Genomic DNA, 20,044 nt, shown 5'->3' on the forward strand with positions numbered 1-20,044 from the left:
TCTCATTCATCTTATTAAGTCACGTTTCGCTTCAGCTTCAGATGTGAAATGACTGTGACACTACTGCGCACGTCGATATGTTATCAGGGTGTTATGTTGTTTATTCTTCTTTTTGGAAATTCTTCTATAAATATGAAAATATATAACACAACTGCAAATGTTACATACATTTAACAAGTGCTCCAAAAAACCTGCAACATAATCAAGAATCAGAGCAGCTCAAAATACAAGTGGCACAGACCTCACATCACCTAGCTTTGTTTAGTGGGGTTGTACGGGGTGGCAAAGTGGGTGTGATTCATCACCGAGGATTGGTCATCTCTTGCTGCATCACTTGGGACTCACAAATCTGAGTCATACTGTGTTATTGAAATCTTACAGGACTACAGACAGTAAAACTACAGACAGTAAAGCAGAAATTTAGAATACACTGTGCAAATAAACAATAGAAAAGAACTAGTGTGCATCTGTATGCACATTACAGACTGTTTAGGGGGAACTGCTTGGCTGGTGAAACCCATACCATGAAGCTCCCAGTTTTTTGCACTTTGTGGCTGATTTGCTGTGTTTCCTAAGCACTTTCCACTTTCCAATTATAGCACTTAGATTTGATGGTGGTTATATCTCGAGGATAGAAGGACCCACTCTTTCATAACTGTCCATAAAAGCAGACATCTTTGGCACTAGGACTAGACAAAAATTAGTTCCTTCATTTTCTTGATTTTTAACTCAAGAAAACGAGCATTAAGTCATAAAGTCATTTGGGTATTTGCAGCAATTTGTTTCAGCTTCTATGATCAGACCAACAATTACTGGATCATCAGCAAATGTAATATTAAAAACATCACATGAGTTAGATCAGCATTCATTAGTGTAATGAGTAAATAAAACCAGAGGGGTAAGACTCCCCTGTGGAGCTCCGGTGCTGGTAATAATAGTAAATGGCACTGGAGCATTTGCTCTAACACACTAACATGTATCAGCTTTAACGGTATTAAATGCAGATGTAAAATCCATAAACATAGCGTGTATATACATGAATGAGTGTATGTGGGAGTTTTTAAGAACACAGCCATCATGTCAAGCAGCATAATTTCACACCACATTTTCTTCACTTCAAGTCGTCCTATGCAATGTCAGTTTTTTCACGCTAAAATACATTAAGCTCCAGATGTTTTAAAACAACAGCCACACACACAGTGAGGGGGGAAAAACACCTACAATATAGATAGAGTCAGTTGCCTTTTGGGAAAGGCTGTTTTAAAGCATGCATGTCCAGTAACAGCCTGTGTTATGGTACTCAGGCTCAGATCAGACGTCTAAAGGGACCAATGAGAGCTCAATATTTGCTCAATTGCAGCTCATACAGTAGTTTCCTCCTGTGAATGCAGCCTTGTATGAGATGCAGCTGGAGCTGACTTTAGGTGTGCCTCTCTTGGCCTTGTGTGTAATAATGTTACACAGCTGCCGCTTGACAGATGTGCACCTCTCTTAGTCTGACTCACATGCATACAGATGTGCACTGAGAGAAAAAGAGCAAAGTCTCGCACCCCTCCTCTCCCCCGATTATCCTTCCACACCTTGTTGATGGGACCGGAACTTTCCTGGGTTTCGTCGGGGTGGGCCCTGCTTGACTCATGGGGCTGAATGAGAGGGGTCACGACCTGTGCCGTGAACTGCTTCCTGTTTCTGTTGAAGGGGTCTTCTGAGACCTGCGGTGATCACAGAAGAGGCTGAAGGGTAGTTGGAGTGCATCCGGTTTGAGGCGATGCTGCCGCAGTAAAAAACATACATCAATGGAGCAGTAGCTAGAACGGGGGAGAAGAGAGAGTGAAATGATGTTATTTACTGCTGCGAAGGCTACAGGGAGTCATACATATTCTCACTCATACTAACAACAATGTGGAAGAGGGGAGATAGTGTTAGACTTTTGGGCTCTGGGTAACTTGATGGGGTAAGTTTTTCCACATTGCTGCTGACCAATAAATATCAATTTTACCTTTGTAATAATTTGCAAACACTGCTGTTCCTCAAGTGGCCACTTGAGGCAGGCTCCAAAATCAATAAATATAAATATAGTCCCACATTAAAATCTCCAGCTCTACAACAGAAATAACTGTATTTACAGCCCGCTACTGAAAACATTTGGTGATTTATAGCTAATTCCTGCCAGTGTGGTAACTGTATCAGGGTGGATTTTTAATGTAATTTACCCATTTAAATTGACTTGAGGCTCAAAGTTGAGCAGTATTATGGCTTGCTCACACCAGAGTTATTAGAGTTTTGTATTTTTTAATTAGTTTTTAGTTTTATTTCATTTTGACTTTTTGTTTTTAAGTCATTTTATCATTTTGGTTGATTTCCACAGCAGGTTTGCACATTTGAGTTTAGTTTTTATTGTATGAAAATGTGTAGTTTTGTTTTTAGTCTTTAACAGCTTCAGTGTTGGTTGTAGTCATTTTAATTCCAGTCAACTCAAGTCAAGTCAAGTGGCTTTTATTTCAATCCTGTACAGTGAAACGAGACAACGCTCAACCCTGGTGCTACATATGACATGTAACAGACAATCAACGCAGGACTACTTAAAGTGCAATGTGCATTATTATTATTGTATGGAGTGCATTTGTCAGGTAAGATTTAGGAAAATCAGTACAGGTATTTTTAAAAAATGCAGACGTTTTTGAAAGCAGTTGACTTAAAATCTTACTAAACATGTTCACCAGCACTTCATCGGGTAGGTTGTGATCAAAAGAGTCTAGTTTTTCCTTTTACTTTAGTTTTAGTTAGCTTAGTTAGCTAGCTATACATAACAAAGAGGTGCACTGATGCATATTCACATTAAAATATGTTCTGTTGGGAATCCGTATTCTCCTATAAACTTTGGCTCCTCTTCACAACACCTACAATAAAAACTGGAGAACAAGGCTATTGTCTCCATTTGGTGGCATCCGGAGATTTATGTAAAAAAGGAGAAAGCTCAGAGAAAAGTGAGCAAGATCTGACAAACGATATGGACTGCTGTGCCATTTGAGTAGAATGATCTCATTATAATGTTGAGGAAACCAGTTTGGCATGATGAGAGCTCTGTGACATGGTGCCGTACACTCCTGGAACAGCCATCAGAACATGGATACACTGTGCTCATTAAGAGAGGTACAAGCTCAGCAACAATTAATCAGGTAGTCTATGGTGTTTAACAATGCTTTGTTACGTTCTTAGTCTAGGCAAGTATCGAACGCAACACGAAGTTGGCCCACTCACACACCACCCAAGCAAGAACACAAACAACAATATCTTTTTAAAGTGCTAAGCAGCCATTTATTTTCTTCAGCAGTGAGCAGTGCCAAAAATAACAAACAAAACTCCCTAATGGTCCCTACGCTTTCCTACGCAAAAATGAAAACCAAACAACAGACAATTCACTTACCTAACTTCCTAAATGAAAAACAGGAGAAAACGTAATCAACAAAAATGGCTTCTCACGCCTACTAGGCTGCTGCAGTGAAGGATATATACAAGGTGAACAAAATGTACGATCGCTACTTGACAAATCTATTTACAGCTATTTACAAAATTGACATAATAACGCCAGACACACACACGAGGTTATACTGGCTAATCACTTTGTCAAAGAAACTCTACACTGCAACGAATCAACACACAGGTTCTTGGTTGAATGGTGGAGGTTAGGAGAGAGGGGGCCAGGTGGCTGTCATCTGGTAGTTAAATACTACAGGTGATTAGCCAATTATCCAATCCAAGGACAGGAAGAGACTCCACCCAGCAGGCACGCCCAGGTGTCCACCTCCTAAGAGAGAAAAGGGGAAGAAACCCACAGCCATCCTCTGGGGGGGAGGAGTCACGAATAAAAGAAAACACTGACAACATTGGATCATAACAGCTTGGTTCGGTACTAAGAGGCGTAAAGTGTACCAATCACTATCCCCTACACAATTACACCACCAGCAGCAGCTTGAACTGTTGATATAGGGCAGGATGGTTCTATGCGTTCATGCTTTTTAGTCAAAGTTTTACCCTAACATCCGAATGTTGCAGCAAAAACTGACCCTGTACATTTTTTCAGTGTTCTGTCAGGTTTTGGTGAGCCAGTGTGAGCCGTTTCCTCAGTTTCCTGTTCTGATCTAACAGATGGAGCCCCGGTGTTGTCCTCTGCTGCTAAGCCCATCTGATTCTGCAACTTCGATGCCCTTCTACACACCTTTGTAATGCGTGGCGGCTACATGATTTACTGTTGCCTTCCTATCAGCAAATCAACAACCATGCCACATTCAAAGTCACTTACATCACATTTCATTCCCATCCTGATTCTCAGTTTGACCATATCTAAATGCCTAAATGTATTAAATTGCTGCCATGTGAATGGCTGATTAGATGTCTGGATTAATGAGCAGCTGAGCAGGTGTACCTAATAAAGTGGTCAGTGAATGTAGGTTTATTCTTTGAATAAAACATGACTCCAAGCAAAAGTAATTTTCATCAGGTGTGTCTCCACTGTCTTGAATTCCTCTCACAATGAAGTGATCGTTACATAGAAGAGGCCAAAAGTTACATGAAAAAACAGTTTTTAGTATCACATTTACAGCTCGGGAAAATCAATGCTAGTGAAGAAGAAGTTTTATTAATATCATTAAGTGAATAACAGGTATGTAATTACACTGTAATTACACTTTTTTTTAAAACTATAAAGTACACATAAGCGTTATCTCCTAGCTAACAGACCCAGCTGTCCTATGCAATTTTATTTCTTTTCTTTTCTGACCCCCTTATACTCCACCGACAACTGTCACACACTGATTTAGGATTATTTTTAAATCAGGAGCTGTCGAGGGTTGATGGGACGAGGATGGGATTTCTGTATCCCTGGAGGCCTTGTAAATCTGGACAGTTTACTACGGAGAGGGGGAGGAAATAGCCCCGCTCTCTCCTCGTACAAGCCCGTCAGTAATCCCACCACTTCCTCCTCTTCGCGGGAGGAGGCTCACGCCGTAATGCATTTTCTGTAACTAACAGCCGTTGTTTCCCGATTGTCACGCTCCCATCCCTTTCACTTGGAATGTGCGTATATACTTGTGTGTGTAGCAGTAGGATAGGGTGTTGGGGTTTAGAGTTCTGTGCTGGCTCTGGAGAAATGTAGAAAAGAAAAGAGAACGACTGCAGTGGAAGGTCTGGAAATGCAGTTAAAATCAACACCGGCCTCCTCCGTTAGAACCTCTTCCTCCTCCACACGGGTCTTTGCCCCATGACTGAGCCCTGCCAGCCGGGTGGGGTGCTGCAAATGTGGGCCTCCTGCTTCCGTCATGCTTGCCCCCTCTCTCTCTCTCTGTCTCAAAACACGAACACATGGGTGTCAAGTCCTCTCATGCTGGCAGTGTCCAGCCCCTTTCAACAGCCTTTACTCCATTTAATTAGCCATGTCCCTTCATCTCTACACTGAGCACCCATTGCAGGCTGAAACACACACACACACACTCAGCACAGGATGGCACACTGAGCGCTTTTGGCAGCAGTCAGAGGGCAATCAATTCACAGTCTTCTGTCCCAGTAACATTCTTCACAACCCTTCCTCACAGGTCTGAGTCAAGTAGCTCATGTGCTCCACAGCATTTAGTGAACCTGACTAGGAGGTCAAGTCCCTCACAGGAGAGCAACAGGTTTTGGGGAGCCGTGCCAGCATTAAGTGATGAGAGCATTGACTATAAAACTCACCTGCCTCTCTAATGCTGGTTTTAGCAGGACAGGCACCACTGCAGGAGAAAATAATCCATAATTTTGGAGCATCTTATAATTCAAGCGGTCTGAGAGGGAGCTAGACCTCTTCTGGGCTCTGGTTTCAGTAAAACTCACCCATGGAGGGAGACTTTGGTCAGCCATAGGTCTTTTTAGACCACATCAGGCTGTTTAATGGTTTAAGCAGAGGACCATTTGGAAGAACGTGGTTTAAAATAAGGTTGAAACATCAACTTCCTCTAGAAGACAGCATCATAAATGGAGAGATTTTATATTCCTTGGTGATTACCCATTCATTAAGTTTTTTACTCTTTTTTTGGCGTATGTTATAATAGATTTTTTCTTAACTTGGACTTCCTAATAAAGGAAGCAGTGCTAGAAAGGACATTGAGATACCTAGTTCAAAAATCATAAACGACTCTGATCGCACTGGCACAGCTGGTGATTCAACGCTGAAATGTTTGATGGGTTATATCAGCTGATATATGATAGTGATGTTCATTGAGAAATCCTTTCCCCCCCTCGTGCTCACTTCCCTCCAGTCATTTATTAGTCTCCTGTGAGACTGACTGTGTGACTGGTGAGCTGCGGGTGGGATTGGGAAGAGAGACATGAGCGATATAGGAGTAACTGGAAGCTGGTGAGTGAGTGGGTGAAGGTCAGCTCTCCAAGTCAAACTGGCTGCTACTCAGTGGTGACAGAATCCATGGTCACATGACTTATGGGTAATAATTAGCTTGCTGCTTAAGACTGTTTGTGCTGACGGGAAGTGAACGAGTTGGTGAACAAATCTGAAAGAATTGTTTAGGAATCATACAAACTTTATTCAGCATCACCATACACAGGGGAGGGGAGGGCTGCAGGACGAGGGCTTATCATCATCTTAATAACAGAATCTAACATGACTCAAAAATACAGCTGTTGCTATAAATTATATTAGTACGGCTGAAATGATCTTAATTGGTCTAATTTAAGGTAACGACATACACTTTTGTCAACTGCAAAACTTTACAATGAAACATTGGTGCAATCATTGTTTTGAATTGAATCTGGCGGTCATGCAGTAATGATAAAATAACTTCAAAATAAAGGTTGAACCGATGCTAGACTGATGAAAGCGTCAGTTTTTCAGTGTTCTTGAACACTGAATACTCTCGTCTGTATCTCTCACTTTCTTAGAGACAATCTGACTAGTTTTCTATCTGCCAACATCGACAGCCGTCTGTCTGCAGTTCAGTTTTGACCAGGAAGATGATCATAGTATCGTTTGCCAGGACAGCGTGAGGAAAAAATGAATCTTTTAAACTAAACTGTGTATGGTTTTACTATTTATATTTTGTTCCTGCGCCGTTGATGTGGAGCACCCCTGATATCCTACAATGAAACTGTAGTACTGTCTGCTAAAGCAAGACAAGCAAAACACTATAAATAAATACTATATACACTGAATAAAACATAGTATGTGCAGAAATATATGCTCACAAATCGCTGATTAGAATAAGAGAGCCTTTTTCAATTTGAATTTTTTATAGCTCACCCTTTTGAATTTTAATGAAGCTAAGAATTATCTTTATAGCTCCACGGTTGCCTTGATTGACAGGGTGATGCCATCACATAAGACGCTGCAGCTGTTGCTTTGCTAATTGGAATTACTCAATCATACCTCCTGACCATATTTATGTATTGAGGTAGTAAAATGTTTAGTATTTGATGTTATTTGTTACTAACTATCTTTTTCTTTATGCATGACAGTGAGATGCATTGCTGTTTGCTGCTAGTGCAATGCCTGTAAGCAAAGTTTTGTACAACACAGTTTGCAGATGGCCTCTAAATGCATCAAATGTAGGTAACCACAAAGTTACTGTTCTGATAAGAAGACAGCTATAAGAGAAACACTCCTCAAACATCTGTATATTCAAAGTGTGGCTGTGCAGAACTGGCAATACAAGGGGATGATACAGGTCATAGGTCATTACATAATAGTTTTCAACACTGCAGTAAAAACGGCCCAGACACCCCAAAGAAATCTTATGCAACTCAGCTCCTGCAATTATGTGTGATTACTAAGCACGCCGTTTAACAAACACCTTTCCTCGTGCACCGTGATGAGTCATTGATCTCAAAAAGAATATATAGAGCAAACATTTCCATCTCTACTCAGGTAAGTTTCTCACATTTTCCTTTAATCATGACTCTAAAAGAAACAACAACAAATGCGGGGAGAATAAAAAGATAACCTCAGTACTTCAAAGCTGTCTGCAATCCCATCTCCTCATAATCTCCTCACCAGTTTTGCCCAGGAGGTGATGGTTTTCAGTGTGTTTTCACTAAAATAGATCCAGGCTGACACCTGAGGAGGGGGGATCACTGCGAGTCCTCTGCAGGTTGTCGCAGGGCATCAGAGTGCCGCAGCCAGGGCTGAAGGGTAAAGGTTGAATGGTGTGAGAGGTAGCCTGTGACCCCCTGATTTGGCTCGGGTCTAACGGTCAAGCTCTCGGGGGGGAAACCCCTGCATGACCCGGCTCACCCTGCGTGCAGTGCCGCAGTGCCACCGACACACTGCCTGCACAAACACGAAGGAAGTAAAAGAGACAGAAGGCGTAAAGAGGTGAGGGTAGAGGGAGATTTTGATGGGAGACAAAGGTTCGGCCGTGTGGGCCTACTGGGACTAATTCCGCTTTAGTTCAAGTCTAGGTTAAATGCGTTGGGAATGAGTCAATGCTGGCTGCAGAGAGTGTGACTAACAGAGCGGGTCAGTAACAGGGAGCCCTTTTCTGGCTCCTTTCTGACCAAAAAGAGGCTGAGGGGAGGGCCAGAGTGAAACAGATGAGATGAATCCATCATCAGCTCCATATTCTCACTCAGTCCTTAACGGTAACAAAGTGTACTTTGAGGGGATAGGCGAGGGGGGAAGCTGAGTGGAGCGTGGGATTGTGGAATAAACAAGAGATTTTAAAGATGTCATCCAGATTTATGGCAGACCTCTGAAATGGTCATTTTGAACATTTAGGTGGCTGCTCATTTGGGATAATTGTGCTTTTCCACAGGCATTTAAAAATGCATTACACAAAGTGAAACGATATACTCAGAAACACTTTGCACACACCAAGTGTTTTTACTTGCGCTTGCAAAACTAACACTATTAACAGACAAATAGTTAGCGGTGTTTCCACTCCAGCAAAGATCTTTTATAGAACTAGCAGGCAAATGACCCCAGGCATAATCTCGTGTGTATGAAACCCTTGTTTGGTGTGTCAGTTACAACAAAATCAGTAAAGTAACAGAGACAAATGTAACAAGCCGCCTCATGCATGCAGATAAAAACACTCTTCTGTTATAGGTGGACTTTTAACACACAGAAGGACCCAGTAGAACCAGAATTGTTATTGATAAAGCAGGCTAAACTATAAGCCTAAAGGATATGTTAGCTTTCTGTCAACAGTTACATGGGTGCTACAGTTCATGAAGGCCCAACTTGTGTCACAATCAGCTTGTCAGCTCACGGTTGGTGCAGCGTTCCAAGCAGATGTTTGTCTGCCCTCACTGTGAAATGCTATACTATGATGCAAACACCATTCCAGTGGACTACAAGCTGAAAAATATATAGCAGGAATAACTAGTCATCCATTCTATTTGCAGCTTTCAGTAAGTTGGTCCTTTCTGAGGGTTTGCAGACACATGATCACTAACCATGTGACATTAACTTGTCCTTCGTTTTCAACATGTGACAATCAAGGTGACAATCTAGGATCACGTGAATAAGGCCCCAGTCGAACAGGCCTAAAGATTCATCCATCTGAAAGCCCCTGCTCGTGAGGGAAAAATTAGTATTGTGGTTGCTGAAGGTTGATGACAGTACATGGGAAAATGATTGCTACAAGCCTATAGACCAACCAATAGGCAAAAACCTCCTTGTGATTGCTTTGGTCACTAGCATCTTACTGCTACTCTCTGAGATGTAGTGAAATTGTAAAAGCTGTGTCTTCAAAGTCAAAGTTTCCCTTCAAACATGTTGGTTGCATTGCTGAGGCACAGCTTTGACTTTGAAGGTAGCCCTTCTGCATTTCCAGTTTGCATCACTCAGCTAGTAGTTAGTATTCCAAACTGTGGGAAACTTATTGATGCCATCCAGCAAGATCCAGAAACCTCCATGATCCACTGCCAACCAGTGGATCATGGAGGAATACATGTTTCCCTAGCAACCGGTGGTTGTGTCACTTCCAGTACAGCAGACATCTCTTGAGTACATGACATACTTGACGTACTTGACATATTTCCCTCTTTAAAAAAGAGAACAAGAGATGACATTTTATCAAACTCACATGTTTCATATTTTATTCAAGCATAAAGTATCAGGAGTATGGCCATTTAATAACACCTGCTAGGTGTAACCTCAGTCAGTGCGAGTCTTTTACATCCAAAGTGTTGATGGTGGATCAATTTTTTAAGACTGGTTCTATAGTGTAGTGGTAATCACATCTGCTTTACACGCAGAAGGTCCTGGGTTCAATCCCCAGTGGAACCAATGACACTTTTCATAAGTCATGCTAAACCAAACCATAAAGGATTTGCTTACTTTTCTGTCGACTGTAGTTTCTGAATCCCAAGTGTCCAACTTGTGTCGCAATCATCTAAATTCTGTCAACTCACGGTTAGTGCAATGCTCCAAACAGAATTATGTGGCCCTCCACTACAAGACACTATCCTACAACGGTCTTCCGCTATGGAAAAATGTATAACATACGTATATAAGAGACAACATATTAAGGTTGGCTGATTTAAATAAGAGATGATGAATTTTGAAGAATTGTTTTGGCTGCAGGACAAGTTTCTATTGACTGATCCAAGACAGTGATGCTGAATGTCTTTAGACATTAACTGTCAATATCTGACGTGGGATTAACAATATTAATGAAAAAAAAAGGAAAAATGTATATTCCCCGAACTGTAGGCGAAAACCTCAATGTGATTGCTTTGGTCATTAACATATTGCTGCAATTGTAGTTTGAATGGAAATGACAGATACTGTGCAAGCTGTAGTGAAACTTTAAAATGTGTGTCTAGCTAGGAACCAATTGGTGGTGGGCATCTTTTTATACAGCCTATGGTGCTGGCTAAGGGTGCAGACACAGAGATGGGCAGTTATAGCAAGCAGCTGGCTAGCTTTGCTTATCATAAAGACTGAAAACAAAAGGACGTAGGAATCTACTGGAATTAAAAAATCACAAATTAAGACCTCTGTATGTCATTTATTTAAATGGATGTCAAAACAACAAATGCAAATCACTTAAATTGACATTCTTTTCACACCAGTACAAACTATGAAATAATAAAATCTGGGAATCTGGGATCTGGGAAGTTGGGTGATTATCTCAGCGACCATCAAAACTGGTAAATCAAAAACTGCTAATTGTTTTCTTTTGTTTTTGCACTCTTTGAGTAACATAAAATAGGAGTTCTTTACACAGTTTTACGCAGCATAAAAGAAATAAAACTCAAAGCAAAACAATAGAAATGTTTACAGCAGAATTTAAACTGTGGTGTTACTGAATCTTTGCCTTTACATGCACCCAAACAGAGATCGGCTCCCCTCAAGGACAATGCAGCAGATAAGCACCTAGCCCCTCATTATCACTCTCAGCCCAAACAGCAGCGTGTTGCCTGGCTGGACAGCATTTCATCTAAAATGAAGCCAACATTTGTTGCTGCCTGCCACAGTCCCTGATCTTCAGCCTCTGGAACCCTCAACCAACTGTTTATTCATTTCAGGGAAGAAGACTGGACAAGGATGTGACTGCTACAGGAAGGGAAAGGAGAGCAGTGGATGAACATTCTTCCCTTTTGTTTTCCATCTTTTGGCTCCCCCTTTTTTTTTTTGCATTTCCAGAAAAAGTGCCAAAAAGTAGGCTTGAAGCCGATTTTCTAAGCATACATTTGGGTACATTCATATGCTTTCATGTGTTAATTGCACTGTGTGTGTGTCTGTTCATAAAAGGCGTCACGAGGAGAGGAGGGCATAAAGTGCAAGTGATGACAAAATGCATCCTGGCCTAACACCTCAGTGTTGGTGTGATTTGGAGACCTAGCGAAGCAGAGGTGTTAACAGAGGAAAAGCAGGTGGTAGGCTCCACTGTGTGTGTGTGTGTGTGTGCGTGTGTGTGTGTGTGTGTGTGTGTGTGTGTGTGTGTGTGTGTGTGTGTGTGTGTGTGTGTCTGTGTGCGTCAGTGCTGGGCCATGAAGGAAGAAACCCCACACGCTCAATTACACAATTTAAAAGATTCATAAAAAACTGTTGTCCAAAAATATTTCAGACGCCTGTTGTGTTCTGGATCGAATTTACTTAATTTACCATCACAGTCCTTCAGTTTTTGAATAACCGCAGAATCAGATTCACAGCAGTGTAACTGAATCAAAGCAAGAGCTTGTTAAAAAGAGGGAAAACAAACCAATACAGCTGCCAACATGGTGCACATTTCCTTTATGTGATACATTGTGCGCTAAAAATTACAATAAAGTTCACACTGTGAGAAAATTCAATTCCTTTTCTTAATTTTCTGCAACCATGCACGGATTACTTGCCTTTACACGCACCTCTACTAAAATCATTATATACCATTTTTAAAAAGATAACCGTACACAACAAAGTCATTAGCAAACCTAAACCTTTATGAAAGGTTAGGATTCCGCTCTGCTAAGCATAGACCATATAAAAAGCCAAAGCACAATACAATAAACTCACTATGTAGAAAGCTAGTCGTCACTTAATTTATGGTTCGTTGTTGTGTTCATTTTGTAAGCAATCATCTAATTTAAAGTGAAATATGCAATGAAGCTGGGTATGTTTGACAGTCTAAAGAGCTCATAATACAAATCTTGTTTTCACAAATACATAAATCATTAGTAAATGATTTATTACACTTTAGTAAAGCCATTTTTGACAGATTGAAGTGTAGTAATACAACAAATACATACCGGTAAAAAGGGAAATGATATTGCTAGCAAAGAAAGTGCATATTTCTTGTCAGTGGTTCCACTGGGGATTGAACCCAGGACCTTCTGCGTGTAAAGCAGATGTGATTACCCCTACACTATAGAACCAGTATACAGAAAAGGATTTACCTCCAAGAATTTGCATGTGAAGGGCAAAAAAAGAAAGTGGGAGTGAATCACTAAAGGTCTGGACTTAAAACTGATTTAGATGCTTTTGGGATGACCTTAAACAGGCTGTTCATGCTAGGATACTCTCAAATATACCTGAAAGTTTTGATAGCCTTTCATTCACTTATTAAATGAAATCATCAATTAAAATCGGCTTTCTTTTTGTTTTATTTACTCAGGCTATCTTTGCCTTATATTAAAATGAGCTGGATGATCTGAAACATCAAAGTTTGACAAATGACAAAAAAGAAAATCTTTTTGACAGTGCTGGAAGTGAAGGGTTAAAATTGAGTTTGAGAAGTAATAAGATGAAAGTAGTCCAGATTCAGCTTCAAGTGTTACTGAGGAGTTATTGATATTATTATTTTTTGATACATCCAACAGGCCTCTGTGGGTACAGCAGATGAAATAAGGTCGGGAACCACTCTCACGACTTACTGTGTGAAAAGTAGTTTATGTTATGACAGTTTACGCTTCCCTTTGCAGTCTATTTAAACAATTATGCGCAGTATACACAATATTGTGAAAAAAACAGAGATGGGGACCAATTTTGCCATTAGAGAGAGAGAAATCAGGTGCAAACATTGATCCCATCCCAGCGTTTTCCTCTTCCCACCTCTGTTCTCTACAGCTTTCTGCATTATCTGCATTACTTTCGTCTGTGTTCTCAGGCATTTCAGAAAACAGCCATTTCCACAGGTGCAGTATGTCCCTGATGTAACATTATGGCCTTCAGAGGTGAGGTTGCAGGCAGGGGCAGAAAATAAACAGTAGTAAACAACAGTAGCAGTAGGGAGTGGGCTTCCCTGCTGTGTTGATTATTGGAGGGCTGTAAACAGGCCTGATCCCCCCCGGGAGCTCGCCGAGTGGGAACGACTGTTGCTGACTGCCTACAGAGAGGCCAACAACATCTGGGCCTCAGCTCACCTCATCATGCTCCCATTGCTGTGCAAGACTCGAGTGTGCCTGTGCATCGGTGCTGGCGGGCAGGAATAAACACAGATAGCAGTAACAAGCAGTCAATACAACCTGAGGAAACAATGCTGCAGTTTTATGTAAAAATACCATCCCGGACATAAACTGGCTACAGAGAAGCAGGCAGCATGTAAATTAACTGTGCAGGGTATTCTTATCACAGTAAATAAGACTGCAAAATTACAATAAAACCACCAACCAGGATAATGAAATCTGAAATTTTGGCACACAGAGCCGGGCTTCATTGTTCAGCATTCATCAAATCAGTGGTGGGACATACTGTGGGGTCGCAATATCTCATTTCTAATAACAAACCAGCATGGGCTTGGAACAATAATCAACATTTGCATGAGTATTTACTTATGTAGTAGAGGGGGGGAAAGCAAATTTAGCTTAAGAAGAAATACCAGAGCCTGAGAATCAGTTTTCCAAGCAAGACAATGTATGTGGCATCATGCTGGCAAAAACTGGTAATGTATAATCTTCTATATGCATTCACTGATTGCATATTATCTGAGCTATAAGACACTTTCTGACCAGCTGAACACTCTCTCATGGCTTTTAGAGGTAGAGGGGAGAAATGTGTTACTTTTTAATGCTGTATTATAGCACCATCTACTGGTGGAATGTTGCAATTGTAGTATAAAAATTATAAACAAAAAATACACAAACATCTTGGAATGCAGAAATAAAAACTGGCACTAGTTTTATTTGTATTTTTTCTCCTCGTGTCTTCTATTTTCTTAACGTTTTGACGGCTGAAGATTACACACAAAAAATGATCTTGCATCACACATTTGGTTGTTTCGCCTAATGAATAATGCTTTGTGTTGGTATTATACTGCTTTAAATCATCAGTAAGGCCCAAAAAGGCATTATATAAAGGTCCAGTTAGACATTTTTACACACCAAGTTAATCAATGAGAGATTTGATAGCATAATGCTCTTTCTTAATATTTTTTTGCTTATGGCTGGTTTTTTTAGGGGAGTCCTGCAGCCATACTGCACACCCACATAAAGGCTCAACCATGTCCTTAAAGTTTTGAATAGAGATGTGATACTGAATCAGATTTAAGACTAGCAAGTGACCCCAAAAGGAAAGGGAAGCATTTTCCCTGTTTTTGCCATTAACATCTATATAACCTATATGAAAAGTTGCCCCCTGCTGGATATTACAATAAATGCCTGTTTTAGGCACATTTGCACTCACTTTCTACAAGTTGCATCTTTTACAGTCTGTGCACATTATCACACAGCTAATCAGTGTGACTGTCAATATCATCAGATGTCATTTTCTTATATTAAAACATAAAGATTTCTGCTGTTTAAACAGTCTGTAACCTTTCTGAAGACCTATATAGTGAACTTAGCACTAGTAAATAGTTAAGGCCAGTGGTAAATGGCAAACGACTGGGATAAATGCAACAGTTGCAGGTAATTTCTGTGACCACATTAGCAGTAAATATTGTTGGTAGCTTCAGAGAGTTACCTAATATAAGATCCATGGTTCAGATTGAGTAACATCACAAGTAGTAGAGACTATCAGCAAAAACAAATGCAGCTGCATATAGGTAATCTGTTATATTGTTTCCCGCTGATTAAATGTACTAGAGCTATAGTGAATAGAAAGTGGCTGCAGGTGCCTAGCAACCAAAACAAATCAGTGGAATAAAAGGAGCAGTTGTAAGATGACAATAACCAGGTGTAATAACCGTGGAACAGAGCAAGTCAATAAATAAAATCACAAAGTTGTTTTCCTTGTTCCTCCAATTTATTATGAAAATGTACACGGGGATTAACGGTAGGACTTCTGGTAGCGGGCGCGAGCTCCAGGTCCACCGAACTTCTTGGACTCGCAGCGACGTGGATCGGCAACCAGCAGGGTCCTGTCATACTGGATCAGGATGTCCTTGATCTCCTTCTTGGAGGCCTCATCCACATCTGCAGTAAGACAAATACAGATGAATCCAGATTAAGATTCAGTCTACCCAAATGTTCTTCACTGGTTCAACTGCAGATTTCCATAACAAGGTCAGTAACTTTTTCCTTTTGCTAAGCTTCAATATTTATTATGAACTTGTTAGAACCACAGAATTTCCAGCTGTTTTATATCTACAATGAAACCCTAATCTTTCCTAGTCATCAAGAGACAGTTGTACATCAATACATACAAAAATCAGATCAGGTAATAAAAACTCATTTCTACTCTCACAGCTCCTTTATAAAATGTGTGTAATGTCCAACAAAACCCATATTTAAAAAGCAGTAGTTACTGCAGAATGGGCGAGTACTCAAGTATCTAAAGCAGAGAGTTTGGCACACACACGCGGGGGGGGGGTATTTTAAAATTTACCAGATGATAGAAGTCATCTTATTTTTGACTTCCTGCCCTGCTCATGTACTCTGTGAAGTGACTTCCACCCAAGAAATAGAATAGATGCATATTTTTAGTGAAGTAGTGCGCCACTTCTAGATTGCTTCTGAAATACCTTCCTGTGCGCCTGGGAGAATCACAAAAATAGTTCATACTGGCAACGACCTGCTCTAGTGGGCACAACACAGCAGTTCTATCTCACATCTCAGCCCACTGCTTATGACCACGCAACAATTCCAATGCAAACAATTAAATAGTCAGTCTTAGCCCAGTATTATTCAGCATAGAGCAAACACCAATAGCTCAGCAGTAGGCTAACCTATCATAGCATTCAAAAGCCTGGAGTTGTCAAATCAGAAAAGTTATAATGTATTTAACTGTAACCATATTTTCTGTACTGTGTTACTGTTTAAGATGGCCTGATTTCTAATCTGACAGCTGTTACTTTTTTAATGTCCATCCATGAGTGTGATTATCAAACTTTGACAGAGGTGAGTTCTCTACATGAAAATGTAATTGTGTGTTTGATTTTCTTAAAAAGAAGAAATGCACCATGGGTAGATCAAATACTTTCCACTTGGTCTCAGCTATGTGTAGTACTCTGGAGATATTCTAAACATGCCTTTTTACAAAAGAGTGATGTTTGTAGAAAAAAAAACAAAAAAAAACAAAAAAACTTCATTACTTACACTTCTGATAGTATGCAACCAGGGCTTTGGAGATGGCCTGGCGGATGGCTGAGAGACAAGAACATGTCGATGTTTAGAGCCCTTTTTCAAAACTAATCATAAACATCATGAGAGAAATTATGGAGAGAGAGAGAGAGAGGAAATACTTTGCTTACCATAGATCTGTGCGACGTGTCCACCACCCTTCACTCTGACTCTGATGTCCACTCCAGCAAAACGCTCCTTACCAAGCAAGAGCACTGGCTCCAAAAGCTTACAAAAAAAAAAAAAAAAAAATCATATATTGATGTCAAATTTATGTAATTGATGTTTCTCAAAAGGAAATTCAATTTCAAATTTAATTAATTTAAACTATTACCTAGAGGAAAAACCTGTGCTTAGTGACTTTCTATCGTCTTAAAAACTGAATTTTAAAATTGTTGAATTCTACATATAATATTCTAAAAGATAGACATGTAACTGGAAGCATCAAAACCAACTCCAATATGTATAATGATGTCCAACATCAACTGCCTGAAGAAAGAGCTTTCACACTCTACTGCGACATCATCTGATGTACACAAAATTAAATAACGACCAGTTACATCATTCATGTTCACCCCTCTTGTTAGGACTCACCTTGTACTGGAGCGTAGCAGGCTCCACCATCTCCAGGGGTCTGCCGTTCACCTTGATCAGGCCATTCCCCCTCTTGCAGTGGGCAACTGCTGTGGCAGTTTTCTGCAACAGAAAGTTCAGGTGAATACCACTGAATTTATTATACCTTATAATATAATTATTGGGGGGTTAATTTACAAAACTAAACTAAAACAAAGTAAGTTTCTCCAGCTTTAATCAAATCTGTAAACATCAGGAGTTGATGCACGACTTTATCACAGTGGGGATATCTAGATAACTGTGGTTCAACAGGCTTCACAAACTGTTGTCGCTCAATTAAGGTAAAATACCTTAAAACTAAACTTACACGAGAAAACCCACTGTGGAGAATGAATATGGCGGAGTAAATAAAATCTATGGCACATACAAACGTGTTCAATCTGGTGATACACAATTGACGTACTGTTTAACTATGAATTTCCGCTAATTTGTACGCATCGTGATTCAATTTAAAATCCTAGTTGACAGCAACTCCGCATTTCAAGGTGATGTGACGGATTAGCGATATTTAACGGTTTTGTTAAATACGTTTTATTTGGCTGTATGAAGATGAACCTGAGCTAACTCTGTCATTCAGAACCCAAACTTAACACTAGCATCAGGGCTAGCGTGGTAAGCTAACGAAAAGCAAAACCGTCCGGTGTCTAGTACCTCAGAAGCACCTACATCACATCTAACAGTAATTACCAGCTTCAAGGAAAGTATTTTTACTACTTAATGTTATAAATACCATACAAACTGGCTTATTTACTGCGGAACTGCAGTGTAAAATCAGAGGCCCACCACCTTTTAATATCAGCTATTTCAGCCACGACTAGCAAGACAAGTTAGCCGCAACCCCACACGTGGATTAAATAGCACATTTTTACTCACTTTACGTCCAAACACCTGGACAGACTGCAGAGGACCTTTAGCTGGCATGTTTCTGAAACACACAAAAGACAACACTTACATTAGAAACCGGTAAACAAGTATATTTTTCTATTATTTTGCCGGATCACTCTGAAGAACATACCGTCTTCAGCTAGGGTGCCGTACGAAGAGGCCGATGGGGTTTCTCACGCGGAGGTTCAGGGGCTGCTGCACGACAACGCAAGCTCTTTTGGGATAGGGCTTGCGACAGTTGATCTCGCTTTACCGCCATCTAATATTAAGAGCGGAGTGTTTCTGCTGTTGTTTCACAATGGCAGGGAATAGAATGTACATGTGTTTGGCGTTTGATTTCACGTGTTCCTGTGTTTGTAAATCTAAAAAAACAAAATAAAGGCAGTTTCAAATATTGTCACATGGACCTATTGTATAATGCTGGGGGAAACAGGCATTCGGGGTGATATTTACATTGAAATGTGTTAATAATTAATCGAATTTTCCTTTACTTGATTTACTATGGCTGAGAATTGAAGGTGTAGTGATTAAGACCTGCATTACATTTGATTAAGCACATTCAGAGATATGGAGGGCCAGGAGTGAGAAAATTAATTAATTAGCGTGGATGCTGATTAAGCATCCAGAGTATTGTTCTTCTACTTTTCATCTTCCTTACATTTTTTGTACGCTATCTCCTTCAACACTGTTCAACTTAGAAAAGCCATTCAACCACCATTAGGTTCCTCTTCTTTTGGACATGTGTGCTTGTATTTTTCTCATTTTTAACTTTTATATTTTTTAAATTATTCAACTTTATTCAACAAAAAATTATAATTATTTCAATGGGAGATTCTGTTACTGTCATGGCCCTGAGTCTGTGACTGTGGTTTTGGTTTTGATTATTATTATCTTGTGTTTAAGGTTAATTCTTGTTTTCATGTTCTTTGGTTTTGGGTTGTTATATTTTAAGCTCCTTCTGTTCTGTGTCTCTGTGTTTCCCCTGAGTCTGCGTCTATAAGTTCAGTCTGTGCATTTCCTTTTTTACTTTGAAGATCAGTGTCTCAGGTTAATGTATTCTGTTTTGCTTCCCTCAGTCTCGTCAGGTTCGATTGCTCCCAGCTGTGCTCCCCTTGTGCGTCTCATTTCCTTGTTACTGCCTTTTGTATTTAAGCCCTGTGTTCTCCGTTCTTAGGGTTACGTCATTAATGTCTCATCCCTGGAGCTGTGTGATTTTTTCCTGTGTTTCCTCGTGTCTCAGTTTATCATTCCCAGTCTAGTGTTATATTCTGTATCGCCATTAAGCCTGCAATAAAGCAGTGATTTTTGAGTTCAGTTCTGTTTCTGTGAGTTTTGAGTTTGGGTCCTCACCTGCCTGTACACAGCAATTCCATGACATCACCTCGGCTCAACCATCTTACCTCAGTGTGCTATGGCAGGCCATAGATGTGGTCTTTCTCTCTGAGAAGACTGTAAACTGACAGTGATTGAGGCTTCTGGATCGGATGAAATTAACAGTTTGGATGACCACCTTCATTACATTATCCATCTTTATTGACTTGCAACACAAAGTCTCCTA

The 20,044-nt window shown here is 40.2% G+C and overlaps 1 protein-coding gene, 1 long non-coding RNA gene and 2 other non-coding genes across 4 annotated transcripts in view; 2 read left to right on the forward strand and 2 right to left on the reverse strand.

The window, feature by feature from the left end:
* Positions 1 to 4,399, forward strand: part of LOC120433785 — a 14,407-nt gene extending 10,008 nt beyond the window's left edge. The window contains exon 3 of the long non-coding RNA XR_005608753.1: positions 4,085 to 4,399. This is a non-coding gene — a long non-coding RNA (uncharacterized LOC120433785). The remainder of the gene's footprint in view (positions 1 to 4,084) is intronic.
* A 5,801-nt stretch (positions 4,400 to 10,200) lies between these two features.
* trnav-uac lies at positions 10,201 to 10,273 on the forward strand. The gene has a single exon. It is a non-coding gene; the product is annotated as a tRNA-Val (tRNA).
* Positions 10,274 to 12,773: 2,500 nt separating this feature from the next.
* On the reverse strand, positions 12,774 to 12,846 carry trnav-uac. The gene has a single exon. It is a non-coding gene; the product is annotated as a tRNA-Val (tRNA).
* Positions 12,847 to 15,630: 2,784 nt separating this feature from the next.
* On the reverse strand, positions 15,631 to 18,765 carry rps16 (ribosomal protein S16). Its single transcript, XM_031746360.2, has 6 exons — positions 18,617 to 18,765; positions 18,475 to 18,526; positions 17,563 to 17,664; positions 17,100 to 17,196; positions 16,945 to 16,992; positions 15,631 to 15,822 (listed from the first exon to the last, which is right to left on the reverse strand). Exons 2-6 carry the CDS (start codon positions 18,520 to 18,522, stop codon positions 15,677 to 15,679), a joined length of 441 nt encoding a protein of 146 aa, XP_031602220.1. The 5' UTR covers positions 18,523 to 18,526; positions 18,617 to 18,765; the 3' UTR covers positions 15,631 to 15,676.
* Positions 18,766 to 20,044: the final 1,279 nt, after the last annotated feature.

This window comes from Oreochromis aureus, linkage group 17 (genome assembly GCF_013358895.1).
Source record: "Oreochromis aureus strain Israel breed Guangdong linkage group 17, ZZ_aureus, whole genome shotgun sequence".
Lineage (NCBI taxonomy): Eukaryota > Metazoa > Chordata > Actinopteri > Cichliformes > Cichlidae > Oreochromis > Oreochromis aureus.

Excerpts from the sequence above, each read along its gene's own strand:
- rps16 (XM_031746360.2), bottom strand. The coding sequence starts at position 18,522 with ATGCCAGCTAAAGGTCCTCTGCAGTCTGTCCAGGTGTTTGGACGTAAA. Across the intron at positions 17,665-18,474 it reads TCCAGGTGTTTGGACGTAAA|AAAACTGCCACAGCAGTTGC; the intron begins GTGAGTAAAAAT and ends TTTCTGTTGCAG. Across the intron at positions 17,197-17,562 it reads CTGCTACGCTCCAGTACAAG|CTTTTGGAGCCAGTGCTCTT; the intron begins GTGAGTCCTAAC and ends TTTTTTTGTAAG.